We start from the raw sequence: 15,895 nt of genomic DNA, 5'->3' as shown, positions 1-15,895 counted from the left end.
ATCGTACAAACGGCGCCAGACTTCAGATGATGGTTAATGGTCCGGACCTCAACATGTCTATGTGCCACATGTGAGTTTTCCTCAAAAGCCGGAAAAAAAACCCCGCATCCCTCAACGTTAAACACGATATTGCTATAACTCCTATGAAAATGGTCATAAACTGGTCAAACTTCACGTGTGCACATTTTTGAGATTTCGTCAAATGCCATTGCCATGGCAACACAATGCTCGCCATGAAACACGGTTTTTCTCATAACTGCAGTGAAAATGAACGGCCCAACATGAACGGCCCAAAACTTCACAAGTTTGATAACGAGGCAGACCTCAAGTCATCCAAGCCTATTATGGTGTGTCATCATATGCCGTCGCCATCCAACACGATGTTTATGTTAATGCTGTACCTCCCATACATTGTCCGATCGGCCTGAAATTTCCCACGTTTGCTAACGGCCGAGTCCGGAAAACATCTGAGCGACGTCGACATGCGGACCACAGCGGACCTGCGCGGATTGTCGAAGACCCGCTCGTCGCTTTAATTTATATTTATTTGCATTGCAGTTGATATTGAGGTCCAAAAGTAGTAGGAATAAATCAGGTCATATTACTGTTGTGAGACTCAGATTAGGTTGATAATTACATTTTTTAACTATAAAATTGTAAGAGAATATATTTATAAAGTAACCGTCTCAACCCTGTTTATATATATTCCACCATTATCTATCTTCCACTTGACATGGTGATGGGACCAAGAGGGGGTGTAGATATACAAACAATCCAGTAGATGGCGGTACCTGACCAATGATATCCCTCAATGCTGAATGAAGAGCAAAATAGCAATGGCTCTAAAACAGATTGTTTTAGTGACAGGAATAATTGCAACACATGCAAATAAAAGGGCAAAATTATTTCACATAGCATAAATAACATATTTTGAATGCGATGGGAAACAAGTGCCTGAAATAGCAGACTTAAAGGGGCCCTATTGTGCTGATGTTCAGGATCATATCAGTATTTAGTGTCTCTACTGTGACATGTCTCCATGCTTTAATGTTCAAAAAGCTCTTCATTGTTCTCATACTGCCTATGCTGCAGCACCTATTTTCACCCTCTGTCTGAAACCAGAGCCCAGTCTGCTCTGATTGGTTAGCTGGCCAGCTCTGTTGTAATTGGTCAACCGCTTAGAAATGTCCCGCCCTTACGATACAAAAGTGTGCCCATACAATTGAGCATGAAAAAACCGGCAAATTTACAAATTACATCAACAGTTAAATTATAATGGTCTTCAGAGAGTTGGTGGGAACAGAAGCACATTTATGAATATATGAATAACATATGGGCTGTTTTCCTCAAATTGAAATCATGATATCTTCTTACAAAAATATATTATCCTACAAATGTCCCTAGTGTTCTCATGGCTTGAAATATCGTCTTTAAATCAAAAATAGTATTATTATTATGTTAAAACATCTATACAATTATAATAATTATTATTAATTTCTTGTTTATTAAGACATGTTTCACTTCATGCGTTTTATCGTTTATTCTCTTGTTTATTTTCTTTATTCTTATGCAAATAATTTAGTTTGATAATTGCTCTATACATAGCATGTATTATTATTATGTATTTGTATTGTTATTAATTTTTTGTTGTTGATTATATTAAAGTTTTGTTAATTATAATTAGCTTACATTTTCTTTAATACAAAATAAATAAGCTCGACATCGAAAGTGTCGCTCTGAGTTCCGGGCACATGATGCAAGGTGGGCGTGGCCGGGACACTGATGTAAACACAGAATACGCCTCATCCCCCGTCGGATCAGTCACGGTGGAGCGGACAGGGCGAGATTACCCCGAGCAGCCTCCGTTGGGCCGTGTCGTCGTGAGTAATATGCGGTAAGGTGCAGACATGGACTTCTACATCAACCTGAAGGTGAATTTCAGAGGAAATTCCAAAAATTTCCTCCTGTCGGGATCCGAAACCAAGAGCTGGGAGTCGATGGAGGCCATGGTAAGAGAGGGAGATGCCCGGGCCGCTGTCACACACACCGAGCCTCACACACACCGAGGCTTGAGCCTCACACACATCGAGCCTCACACACTCACACCACCTGGGATGGTGACCGCTGTGTAGGGAACAGCTGCACATATGAGAGAGATGTAGCACTGTAGCAGTACCGTCATGCATATCAGCGTGTCCCTGACATCAGGGACCAGTATCACAGAGGACAGGGAGGATGCACTAGTCCTTACAGTGTTATTATGGTGAACTGTCGTCATGGTAACACTGTTTACCATCACACATTTAACATGTATTCAGTGTCAGGTATGTGGACTGGCATGGACACACAGGTGATGGAGTTGTGCATTACACAACAGCATCACTGCCACAGACACTGATCAATCAGGGACTGGAATATGATTAATGCATTATGAAGGTGGGCCTAACCCCATCGTGCATTAGTCTATTTATATCATTTTTATTATATGTTTCCTGGTTCCTGACCTGTCCCTGTTTTTATATTCTGTTAATGCAAACTCAGCAGCTCCGTGTTTACTTGCTGTCAGACTCCATCAGTACAAAATAAATCCTCTTTTAATTAAAAAGACAACTCCTCCCCTCATCCCCTGTAAGATATACGAATACTAAAATCCCTGATTCATCAGCAGTGCACAGTTAGCAATGGTTTTATTACGCATCTGACTCTTCATATATATCTTCATACATGTCTAAAAGGAGACTCAAAGCAACCACAAAGAGATGCAAAGAAGAGACGTAAAATGACTACAGTGACAGATAATCCTTCCTTTTTCACACATTTTCTATAAATTAATTTACATTTCTTCTGATATTTGTATAGACTTTTTATATATATTTGTAGATATTTATTTTTTTAATGTTTGGGGGAATAGTTCTGATTACATGATATCCCCCGTCAGATATGCTGAATACTACATTTCCTCTGCTTAGTATTTCACTAATGTAACAATGCTTCATCATTAGCAGCAGTAAGCAATGGTATTATTATGCATCTGGATAATTAGCATGACTTTTCATATTCACGCATGACTGCAAGGAGACTCAGAGCAACCACAAAGAGATGCAATTTGACCCCAATAAACGCACAAGGACTACAGAGTGACTGATTAATAACAGTAATAATGTACTAAGTAGGAAGTATTTTCAATCACAACTCAAAGGATGACAGCTTGCATTTTGTCAGACGTTTTTCACTTACTATCATTTTTTTTCTCTCACATTTTTGTGAGTTTCTTATACATGTTGTTGTTTTGTTTTTTCTGAATGCATTAGTTTTTTAGGTTATTTTTTTGTACACCTTTTTCAATATGTAACTGTTTGAGGTGAAAAGTTTACATGACATGTCATTTAGCAGACGCTTTTATTGAAGGTGACTTACAAACACTTCAGGACCGTAGACATGCCTATGGGAGCAATGTGGGGTTAAGTGTCCTGCCCAAGGTGAACGCTGTTAACTCCACTTGACTGGTTGGTCGCTGCAGAGGACCAGGATTAAAAACAATGAAACATTACACTGTTACTATCCTATGGGAGAGGATTAGTATTTACTTCATCTTTTTAGATCTGACCAAAAGTGCAATTTTTTTCTGATTAGAGATCAGATTAGATTAAATGTGTGTCTGTGGCTGCTGAGTCACCATGGACAACACAACCCTAACCCTAACCCTTACATGTATATGGTCCTTGAGAAATAACAACAAAAAGTTTTATTATTGGCCAATTTCAGCATCAGATAGAACAGGGGTCTCTAACACGTCGATCGCGAGCTACCGGTAGCTCGCAAGCCCTCAATAAGTAGCTCGCCAAGCAAATCCAAAATGTAAAAAATACAGACCAAAAAAAAGGAAATGTAGTTCAAAGAATCTACCCTATGCATAAACGAAATCTCAATCTACTTACTACAACTCTATATATATATATAACACCCCCCCACCCCCCACAATGAATATCGACCAATCACATTCTTGCTGGATTTGCGGGACCAGCGTTGCAGTCGGGAAGAAAAGCAATGTGGAGCAGCACCTCACCGCTTCATAAGGAGTGTGACCGTGATTTTCCTTCTCGCCGAATCTACACAACACATCAGCCCCATTGAAAAAAGCCTAGTCATGCCAGCCTATACAACACATGATGGGCAGAGTTTTAGTGTGTGTGTGTGTTGCAACTTGCATATTATATTTATTGCACTTGACGCACACACACGCATGGCGTAATTTCCACTGGGGACAGGGGGGACATCATAGGCGGCACGTGAGGCTCAGGTTTGGGAAGGCTAAATAACTTTTTTTACCTGACGCTGCCCGCCTCCGGCATCTATAGAAAAGAGATCAACTCAGTGAAAGCACCACCTGCTGATCGATCAGAGCTCAGTGTGCGGAGTTTAAATCTCTCAAGTCATATTACAGGATAAAGGAAATGCAGTTTAAACTGCCGTATGCAGAGAAGACGCCGACGTGTCGCACTTATCATTCATATCACATCATCAATCAGATCATCGATCATATCACATCATAATGTATCATATATTTCCTTATCTGAGTCAGCTTCTCGAGCCGTATCTGGCCGTGCAACACTTACAGTGTCACATACTGTATGCAGAAGTATTATTTTAAGCAACACATTAAGTTGAGGAAACACTTGAGTCAAATGTAATTAAAATCAGATCCACTTGTGTCTTAGACGGGGCAGTGATTTCAAACACTGTAGTTTATTTATTTTTTAACGAGTTGTTCTGTATTCTCCTTGCAGGTGCAACTCTGTGGCTTGTATCCTGGATTATATGTTTAAGTCATCATGGATGTTTAAAGTTCATATTTGTCTAATATTAGTTTACTTTTCATTAATGAAGTATGATATTGCGCTGTCAGTACACTTGTCCCTATTTGTGATTGGTCAAATGTAGCTAACCCCGCCCCTTTCACGTGAACGCGTTCTCAGCTGGAGAGAGAAACCCTGGCTTGATTTACCGAGTTAATAACCAGCGCCGTAGGACCGTTTAGCGAGATCTTGTTTGTTAGGGTTAGTTAAGATAACTCAAGCATATCCAGGGTCTGTTGAACTGGCTTCGTGGTACAGGGCACAGGTGGCTGCATAGCAGCGCTAATGTCAAAGACATTATATTTTTATTTTACCAGGATGCAGTTACACAAATATTTGGGAAGGCTTAGCCTTCCCTAGCCTACAGTACCCGCCGCCCCTGGGGGACATGTCACCCCCACTTTTCGAAATCCCGTTTGTGTCCCCCCACTTTACAAATATGTTTATTATTATTTTTTAACGCAAGCCACCATCGCCACGGAGGAGCACACAGCCTCTGTGACTGAGCGAGCGAGACAGCGAGCGAGAGAGAGTACACCTATCTATTTAATATAGTTGTAAAAAATAAAGTAAGAAATCATTCCAATGTGTACTATAGGACAGTAAAAAACAGTTTAAAAGGGGAGTGATTAGTAAATATGCATAAATAAAAAGAAAGAATGCTAACTAGGTAACATAAGATAAGAATAAACAAGTATAAATGATTTGTTATTGGTTGTGATCATATTCTAAAGATGTTTGGAGTATTGAAAAGTATACAGCTGTCTTTCATCTGAGTGTTGAGAGCCGTATCCATACATTCATGTTGGGCTCAAAGTGCACCAGATTGATGCTTTTCACTTCAACATTTAAAAAAACATCTTCCCGGGGGAAGCATGCCCCCGGACCCCCCTAGAGGAGGTGAGGACCCCCCTAGAGGAGGTGAGGACCCCCCTAGAGGAGGTGAGGACCCCCCTAGAGGAGGTGAGGACCCCCCTAGAGGATGTGAGGTCCACCCTAGAGGAGGTGAGGCCCACTCCCAAATAAAGCATGTTAAAATAATTAAATTCAATACATGTTATTTTAGTAAACACTGAAAACGGGTCCCACAGACCCAAACAGCACACAAAGGTTAAAGGTCAGCATATCATAATGTTAAAATGTGCTAAATATATATACACTGCAAAAAAAGAAAAGAGGAGTAAAAGTAGCTCACGACTTGTTTTATTTTTTTAAAGTAGCCCTCATCCTGAAAAAGGTTGGAGACCCCTGAGATAGAGGAACACCATTTGAAAGCTGTCCTTCTTTCTGTCAGGATGTTGGGGTAAGGCAGGACCCAAATGCAGTAAAAAGACAAAAGGTCTAGTAACAAAAAGCGAGCTTTAATCAAAAAAGCTGATTTAGAAAGAAAAACAAGAAACAACTTAACATTAGCAAACCGGGGAGCACGAGACACAGCAACAAACTCACAGACAGGAACGGGACGAGAAAGACGACGACCGAACAAGGAGCACAAGGGAAGATAAGATTAAATACACAGAAGGGTAAACACAGGACAAGACACAGCTGGGGAGGGGAGGCAGAAACACAGGGGGGTGCAACAGGTGAACACAATGAGACAATCAGACACAGGAGGGCAAACACAGGAAGGAAGATCAGACACGGGGAGAACAGCATTTCTAAATAAAACCTAAACACACAAAACTAAAATCATGACACTTTCGAACACTTTCAATGAGACTGTCTTTGATAATTAACAAAAACATTGAACATTTTTGAAAATGAACACCCCCTCAATAATTACAGCACTAAATTCCTGCTCTTGAAGGTGTGTGTGTTGGGACTGGATGTCTCTTTGTGAATTGTCATGTCCATCAGGCGTGATAAGAACATTTCTCCCAGCATTCCTCTCTTATTGTCAGCAACTAGTTAGTTGTCTCATGCCGTGATATTTTCTTAGTATTCTAATACAGAAATAGGCGGCAAACGATCTATCTGGAAGAGTCAATGATGCCCTTATCCCCCCCCTTTTTTAATAGAATGCCCAAAGAGCCTGTAAGGAAATCCAGCGTCACATGTCAGGCAGCTTGAATTTAGTTGAGCTGTCACTAGGATCTCAGGAGCCAACTGTGTTTCAAACGGTGGAGAAAGATTGCAGATGGAGTCAGTCTGGGCTTTCATGTAGCTGCTATACAGATTACTAAACTGAGTTTTACTGTTTACGATCAATCTTCCATGAGACATTTAGTTACACCAGACGTCACAGGTGAAGATCAAGCCCCAGGAAGTGAGGCAGAAGTTAATGCGGTACAAACAACTTCCGTGTCAGTTTGTGACGTCATTGGGCCCAAAAACACTTTTTCCCTTCATGGATGTATTAAGAGAACTGGATACAGCGTCGGAGGCAGTCCCCGTTCATTCCCATGAGCAGTGGCACAGCAGCACCTACTGTCAACAGAAATTAATTCAAATAATAATTCCAAAACTATGTATAAAATATATGTTAAAATATATTTTAAGATCATGTTTAATCATCTGATTCGTCTCTACATTGCTGTTGTCTGCGTTCTTCTAATTAGTGTCCACAGTGTGCCTATTGAGCCGTGTTGAGCGATGTGGGGCAAGCCCCGATCTGCCCCCCTCTCTCTGTCAAAATGAATGGGTGCTGTAAAAACTACGCTGCGCATGCTCAGAGTCTTTTTGTATTCAATGTGTGCGGCAAAACAATAATCACAAGTGGGACAAAGTGCTGGCAACCCCTCCAAAACGTCATCTCATAATTCAGAGCTGATTGGCTATAAGTATGTGCCGCGAAAAGTGTAGATGTGAAGAGGAGACGAGAGAGAGCAGCGTATAGCCATTCAAATCAGTAAAACAGAAAGAAAATGAATGAAGTTGACCGTCTACTTCAGCTTTGGTAAGTTCATTTATGTCATATCTTTTGTTGATCTTCTGTGCTTTCCTTATATTTACAGTCTGGTGTTTTAATGCTGAAGCATTACGGTTGTTATTGTTAAGTATTGCTTTGTGATGGTTAGGCCTGTCGCGATAATCAATAAATTGACTTATCGTCCGATAAATAAAAATGGACTCGATAACTTTTCTGACCACGATAAATTGCCGTTTACATGCGTGTTTGTTTACATAAGGATGTGACCAGCATTTTAGCCAGGCGCGCTGTGAGGGATCTGTCTGCTCACACACAGCCAGGTCAGGACACTCCGCGTGCAGCAGTGTAGCAGACAAATGAATAATATAGAGACAAGCAGGAGACAACGTGTGGCTTACTCGAGGGGCATTTGAAGTTAAATGGAATTGGTTGCAAAACCTAACTCCATCTCCGGTGTGGGAATATTCTGGATTCAAGCCAAATCAACGAGGCGAACCTACGGACTTGAATGAGCCGGGCGGTGTGTCGCATTTGTTTTAAAAAGCTAGCAACAAAAGCTAGCAATACGACCAACCTTAAACTGCACCTGAAACACAACCACCCCATTCCGTGTTCCCAGCTGGGAGCAAACACGGCAGCTGGAGAAGGAGAGCCCCCACCTTCCCGACAGTTTACAATCAAAGACACATTTGCCCGACAATATGTTGCTGTTCCTTGCTTGAAAACTTTGAAATACAGATTTGGATATGGCCTGTTGAGGAATCTGGGTCTTTGTATGGACAGTGGACTGTACGCTTTACTGTTGTTTTAAGGAGGGTTGTTTTGCTTGTGAGACAATGTGTGCTCATATTTATTTATATATATATATATATTAGGGCCGGGACTCGATTAAAACAATTAATCTAATTAATTAGAGGCTTTGTAATTAATTAATCGAAATTAATCGCATTTTTAATCACATGTAAATATTTGACCTAAGAACAGTGAGAAGCAATTTTGTTCACATGGATTTTAGTATACCATTAGGCGCATTCACACCGCAGTACTTTTCCCACAAAGGTTCATGAGAATTTAGTTCATGAGAACTCTTTGAACCTGGGGGAGGATTAGGCAAATGAAGCCGCTGACGTCACTTCTTCTTCTTCTGCTTTGGGTTTACTGGCAGGCCGCAAACCACTTCACGGCGTATACTGCCGCCCAAAGTCCCCGGCCGGAAGTCCCCGGAGTTGGGGACTGGCTTCAGTAGAAGCTGCTGGGAGTCCCAGCAGCTTCTACTGAAGCCTTCCGAGTAAATCGCCAGAACGCCGACACCTCCTCATCTCCACCGCTCCCATGTTTTATTTTGTGTTGCCATAAGTTAGTCTCTCTGCGTTTATGCGCTGGGATAATGCTAATGCTAATAATGCTAATGCGAGGATAATAAAATGGCGGCTTCACAAAACTTTTTGGGAGTTTTACGGGGCGTGGTTTGCAATCCGCCCAGCCAATCAGAAATATAGCTATTTTCTCACAAGAGAGCCGTACGAAAGTCCCTGCTCTCTAGCAGCTCTCTGCTCTCTAGCAGGGACTTTCGTGGGGGTAAAAAGGTTCTCATGAACTCATTTTAGTACCGGCTCTTTTTGGTGTGAACGCGATAAAAGAGGCTAACGTCCACGCTAGCTGCTATATGTTTTGCATTGAGGTGATACTTGAGGCTTGATGTGCTGCGGTGATATGCAAATTCCTTTTTGCATAATTTGCACACAACCGTGCTCTTATCGACGCTTCCATCCGTCCGTTTTTTAAAACAACATTTCCCACTGTTGTTCACTGTGGTTTGTTGTTGTCTGAAGTCATGAACGTTAGTTGGTGCTCCAGTATAATCGGTACGCCTGAAACTCATCCAGTGAGAAACGTTCCGCGGTGCAAAAATAAGTGCGATTAAAATGCGTTAATTTTTTTAACGCGTTAATTTTTGTGTAATTAATTCATCTTAATTAACGCGTTAAAGTCCCGGCCCTAATATATATATACACTTTGTTTAAGTGTTTAAAAAAGCACCAGAAGCTTACATGTAAGTTCTTCGTGCCCCACCACTTTTGTACATATAAAAACGCCACTGCCCATGAGAGCTTGGCTTGAGCAGTGGCACAAGCCAAAATGGCCTTACACTCTCGAGAGCAAAACGTCACAAAGGACCTGTACATGGAGCATGCACAGTTTAGCTTTCCCTTAAACTCTCTCCGAGTGGCAAAATAACTCTGGATTCAGCTTTTAGCGCATTTTACAACTTTGAAACCCAATGATTTAAATAAGGGCAATACAAGTGTTTGTGGTGGGTAGTTTATTTAGCTAAAAAAAATGTATATCCGCTGTCTTTTTCCCAATGTAAATACATTTAGTGTAAAATAAATATTTTTTTAATTCGTAAGCGCTAACGTGGCTCAGCCTGGGATAACTCATCTGTGTGAGTGCTGCTGAGTCACAGAGCCAGAGACGTGCACACATAGACTCTAGGTAGTGCTTGAGCACCTGCCCGTTTTGCCCTCTGGACAGCAATGTGCCCTTTTGAAAGTTCGTTTTTTACAGTTTTTTATTTTATTTTTGTACAGTGTACTGTATGTGGCTCATGGTAACATCGATCAATTCTGGATTAAAAGCTTCTAATATATACAACAATGCCCCAAATGCGCGTTGTAATTTTGTTAGACATCCCCACACGTGCCCCGCGGCACTCCCGTACGTGCCCTGGCTGCAGCCCCTCCCTTCCCTGCTCTCAACGTGAACGCGCATCGCATCGCGCAGAGCAGTCACTCAGTCAGACAGGCCACGGCGGGTGTGTGGTGCAGCAGCACGCAGCAACACGATTAAAAGTGCCCTAGTGACGACCAAGTAAGTAACCACCAGGTAACAAATACGAGACAACGAGTGTATTGTTTAGTCCCCTAAATCAGATGCCAAACTAAACTAAAACTTTACTTCTTTTCTTGCATCCATCCATTTAGTCTCGTTGTGCACTTTTGAAAATAGCAGATCTACACGCTCACAATGCGTCATTATGCTAGGGCTGAAGTGATTAAATGTATGTTTTGTAATAATCTTAATCAAAATCTACATAGTAACTAGTAACTAAAGTTTTCAAATAATTGTAGTGGAGTAAAAGTAGAATATTTGCATCTGAGATGTAGTGGAGTAGAAGTAAATGTATTGAAAATGGGAAATACTCAAGTAAAGTAAAAATGCCTCAAAAAGTACAATATAAGTAGTAGTAACCTTATAGGTTTACATTAATGCTGCTGTTAAATGTTTCTAGGAGATTAACCCTTAATTATCATGCACAGCAGAGCAGTACATTGATTTAGCTCATTTGCATTTACCACTTGTAGAATAATGCCAAGAAGAGACAGGATAAGAAAAGAAAAACAAAGAGAGCTACAGCAAGCAGCTCTCTGCTCTCCTGGGTAAAGCAGCCTGAGCCTACCAGCAAGGAAGATGAGGATGCAGATGTGCCTGATGAACCCTTACCCATCATCAATGATTAAGATGAAGAAGAAAGGTCAGAGTCAATACCAGAGTCATGTTAAGGGACAAACTGTCTGTCTAGAGCCCTTTCATGCTCAGATTTGAACTGTGATAATAATAGTAGTAATAATAATATAATTGTATTGAGAGGCCCACAATTTATTTTAACCACACTAAGTGATAAATCAGACATGAAGCTACTTGCCAAATGACAAAAAAACAACAACTATGTGGTAGGGTGTTGAATTTTGGCCATGACAGTTACAGTCTGGTGAGTCTTAATGTTATCATGCATTGCATTGCCTTACCCAAATAATTGAAATAAACATCATATTCTATATTGTTTGTATTCTAGGCAGCTACAGCAGGCTCAGGGAAGCAGCCCCCTGCTGTCCTGCAATAGTCCATCTAAGATGAGGGAGACAAATCCATAGAAAATATCTCTGAGTCAGACACAGATGAAGCAGAAATGTCAGAGTCCAGAGCAGCAACATGTTCAGAAACAGTGCTCTCTGATGATGACCAAAATGAGGGAGAGATGGAAGGAGTAACCAAAAACCGAAAAGAAACTAACAAAATCCGCCATTATCCGGCAAATTTTCGCGCACAATTTCGCGCGCGGGCGAACGCCAGACCGCCACGACGACTCAGAAGGTGCCCTTTTTTTTTCTCTTGAGCACCTGCCCCTATAAATGTCTGTGCACGCCACTGCACAGAGCTCAGACCTCAACTCTGAGTTGTTGTTTTATCAATGGGGGGGGGGGGGGGCAGGGGCAGGTGGGTGCACGTTTACTATCAGCTGTTTCACTTCTGTCGATGAAGGATCCTTTCAACAGGAGCTTTTATTGGTTCCTGTTGAAGCACAATAAAGGGAAAGCGCTAATCATCAGTAAAGAGTAAGAGTGGAAAAAGAGCCTTTACTTAAAGGGGACCTATCATGCAAAATGCACTTGTGTACGTCTTGTATACATGAATATGTGTCCCCGGTGTGTCAGGAACTCACCAAGTGTCAGAAAACACAACCCTCTCTCTTTTCTTCCATACCCAAATCTCTAAAAACGGGGCTGCAACGGATCTGATACAGATTTGAATATTTTCTGACGTCAGGAACGAGGAGCTCCGCCTATATGGGCAACTCTCCACCTATCAGGAGGAGACAGCCACGGCCATTGCCGTTCGAAAGTGCTGGAGACGCTGTAGTACATATGCCAGGCCTGTAGGTGGCGATGTAGTCTGCCACAAAAGCAGCGAAGAAGACTTCTCACAGATTCAGCCCCTGCAAAAACAGGGCTAAAAAAGAGCAAATAGAGCGAAATGAGGCATGGCTAACATGCATGATCTGTTTGGTATTTTGAAAAACAACTTCACAGATATGTTTTATATAGGTATGGCCCTACAATACATTATTCAAATGTAGCATGATAGGTCCACTTTAAATAAAGCAGTAATACCACAGTCTACCAACACTCCAAGTGCTGAGTTCAAATTTTTTTCCAAGTATAATTATTATCTGAAAAAGTACTCAAGAGTAAAAGTACTCATTATGCAAAATGGCGCTTTTAAACCTTTTTTTCCTGTTTTAATCCCGAACAAAAAAGTGTCATATTTTAAATGTGGAGTATTGTGTATACTTTATATATTAATTACATTAGTACATACATAATGTAATGTAGTTTATGTAACAAAACTAACTAGTAACTACAAGTTACCTATAGATGTAGTCGAGTAGAAGTATAACGCAGCAAAATGGAAATACTCCAGTAGAATACTAGTTCATTATACTTCATTACAGTACTTGAGTCAATGTACTTAAATACTTTCCAACACTGGTAAAGAGCAAGTAGGAGTTAGAATGGAGCTCACTTCCTGAACACATTTTCGACACGCACACACACCCATACACACTCAAACACAAACACACACACACATAGTGTGAGCCATGCTAATTGAAATGACAGTTAGAAATTGTGACTTTTGTCTTTTCTGTATGAGCTCTCATCTTTTGTCCTGATCCTGTGTGTGTGTGTGTGTGTGTGTGTGTGTGTGTGTGTGTGTGTGTGTGTGTGTGTGTGTGTGTGTGTGTGTGTGTGTGTGTGTGTGTGTGTGTGTGTGTGTGTGTGTGTGTGTGTGTGTGTGTGTGTGTGTGTGTGTGTGCGTGCACGTGTGCAGGTGAAGCGTTCCTTTGGCCTGTGCAGTCTCCAGCTGACATATTTTGATGAGGAGAACGAGGAGGTGAGAGAATCTACTTTGAATCACTCTGGTTTGTCTTCTTGCTGTCCCTATAATCTACCCATCATCATTTATTGTCAAATGTACCTGATGATAATCTCTGTCGTAACGGCTAAACTCTTATTATTCTTTATATTTATTTATATTCAACAATAAACAGAAAATCGTGTATTGTCACTAAGAAATATTTATTTTATACATTCAGTAAAAAAGCACACGTTAAATATGCTACAGTACATTGCTGATACTATGTTACTGTAAAAATGCATGTCATGAATAGATCTGAATAACACTTCAGTTATTTGTTTCCGTCAAATGTATTAGGGTCAGGATTATTTTACCTAACCCTTGTCAAATATTTATGTAAGCTTTATTCTCCACACAATAAAGACGTATTTACAGCTCCTGGGCTAGCTAGCTTCAGAGCTAACCCTGTCAGTGTTTTTAGTGAACACCTCTTTTGTTCTGTGTAATATTTTTCAATTCTGAGTCATTGTGCATCCCTACTTTACAGAACTGTTAAAGGGACACCCCAAAAAAAATAGCAATAGATAATAATAATTGTCAGAGGTGCTGCAACAGAGACGGGGATTCCTTTTTAATTTAAATTATTTAAATCCTGTTAAATGTCTTCGTGTTTTGAACTCCAAACCCTCAATTTACTGGGCTTTGTCTGCACCCGCTAACAGGGGCGCTGCACCCTCTTACTCTCGCCATGCGCCCTCATTCCAAAATGCTGATTATTCCTGTAAAATGTTGAAGTGATGCCAGAAAACAATATTTCTGTTCGTCAAAAACTGTATAATTACATTACATGTCACTTGTTAGACGTTTTTATTCAAAGCTCTTACATACTCGATACTGTGGGCAATCCCCACAGGAGCAATTTGGGGTGAAGTGTCTCAGGGACACAACGACATGCTGACTGCAGTGGGGTTCGAACTTGCTATCCTCTGAGTCGAAGATCAGCGCACTGATCCACTGAGCCACAGCCTCCCTAATTACTCCAGAAATATGAAATGGCATCAAATAGAGCATCATACGGCAGAGACAGCTTTGTTTTTATCGTAGGGCTGTCAAACGATTACAATTTTTAATCAGATTAATCACAGTTTACAAATTAATTAATCATGATTAATCACCATTCGAACTATGTCCAAAATATGCCATTTCTTTATGTATATTGTTGTGGGAATGGAAAGATAAATGAAAGAAGGCGGATATATCCATTTAACATACAATATGTATGTTTATTATAACATTTTTCTGTGTGTCAAAATGAAAGACAGCCCACACACCTATCAATCATCAAACCGTGGGGTCTTAATTCATTACGTGTTGATTTCTATCAACGGGGGAGTACTTCAGGAAAGTCGACGGAGGGGCGCGCTAGTGGAGTACTTCGTGACCACAGAGCGTGAACGTTGTGATCAGCTGTTTTAGCGCAGTTCTCCAGTGAAGGGGGGAGTCTCCCTCCGCAGCCGGTTGGCGTAGTTTTGGCACAATTCCGTTGTACAGACCGACGTTAACAGCAGCCCTGTCTGTGCACACGGAGACCGACTCTGTCGTCCGGTGATCTAACCGCCTTCTGGAAAAGCTTCACAAGTACGTCGGTACGCAAATGCGCTTTGTGACACAAGTGACCCTACGCATTTCAGATTACGCACATAACCTGCGTACCAGTTATGTGCACCCCTGTACTACAGCAAAAGTATTCTCCGTCGGGACTTCCTGCAACAACACCACGCCGTTATCTTGATTCTGATTGGCCAGCCCAGAAGACATTATCAAAGATGTTCTATTGAGAAGACGATCACTAGGCCTACGTGACAAACGTTTTCAAAACCGTTTCTGGTCTTCGGTATTTCCAGACAAGCGGCTACTGAAATCAATCTTACTAACTGCTGTCTGTGCAATTTACTCTGCGCGAGTTGGCGGACTTTATTTTGCTTACTTTAACATCATTTTTCATGGTGGGGCTAAGCCATTTCTTAGTAGGCTATGGGTGTAGCCTACCCCAGCCATACCCTGGCGCTGCCACTGGTGGGATGTATGGGGCGGGCCATTCTGCACATGCGTTAAATGCGTTACATATTTTAACGCAATTAATTCAAAAAATTAATTACCGCCGTTAACGCGATAATTTTGACAGCATTAATTTTATGGAGCTCTGACAGCACGTTGTTGTTTACGTCCACTCCACCAATAATCTTCATATTCTTACATATTTACACAAATAATCTCCCTTTTTCTTCTTGCAGGTGTCCATTAACAGCCAAGGTAAGCAACAAAACGATACAATCTATGAGATAGAAACATGTGTTGCATAAATAATTTGTGTTCATAATTGTTTCTGTATTTATTGCAGGTGACTATGAGGAGGCGTTGAAGGTAAGAAGCTTCAGCGTCCAATTGCTACTCACATTATGTACTTATGGGG

At 41.1% G+C, this 15,895-nt stretch overlaps 1 protein-coding gene across 1 annotated transcript in view; it reads left to right on the top strand.

The window, feature by feature from the left end:
- Nucleotides 1-1,798: 1,798 nt before the first annotated feature.
- The window catches only part of LOC117560058 (next to BRCA1 gene 1 protein-like), a 65,303-nt gene continuing 51,206 nt past the window's right edge, over nt 1,799-15,895 (top strand). The window contains 4 exon segments of the mRNA XM_034236808.1: nt 1,799-2,009; nt 13,396-13,458; nt 15,717-15,735; nt 15,824-15,846. Coding sequence (XP_034092699.1) covers nt 1,908-2,009; nt 13,396-13,458; nt 15,717-15,735; nt 15,824-15,846 — 207 coding nt within the window. The 5' untranslated portion in view covers nt 1,799-1,907.

The sequence above is a fragment of the Gymnodraco acuticeps genome, unplaced genomic scaffold (genome assembly GCF_902827175.1).
Source record: "Gymnodraco acuticeps unplaced genomic scaffold, fGymAcu1.1, whole genome shotgun sequence".
In the NCBI taxonomy this organism is placed as follows: Eukaryota; Metazoa; Chordata; class Actinopteri; order Perciformes; family Bathydraconidae; genus Gymnodraco; species Gymnodraco acuticeps.
This window is presented reverse-complemented; position numbering and strand designations above follow the sequence as displayed.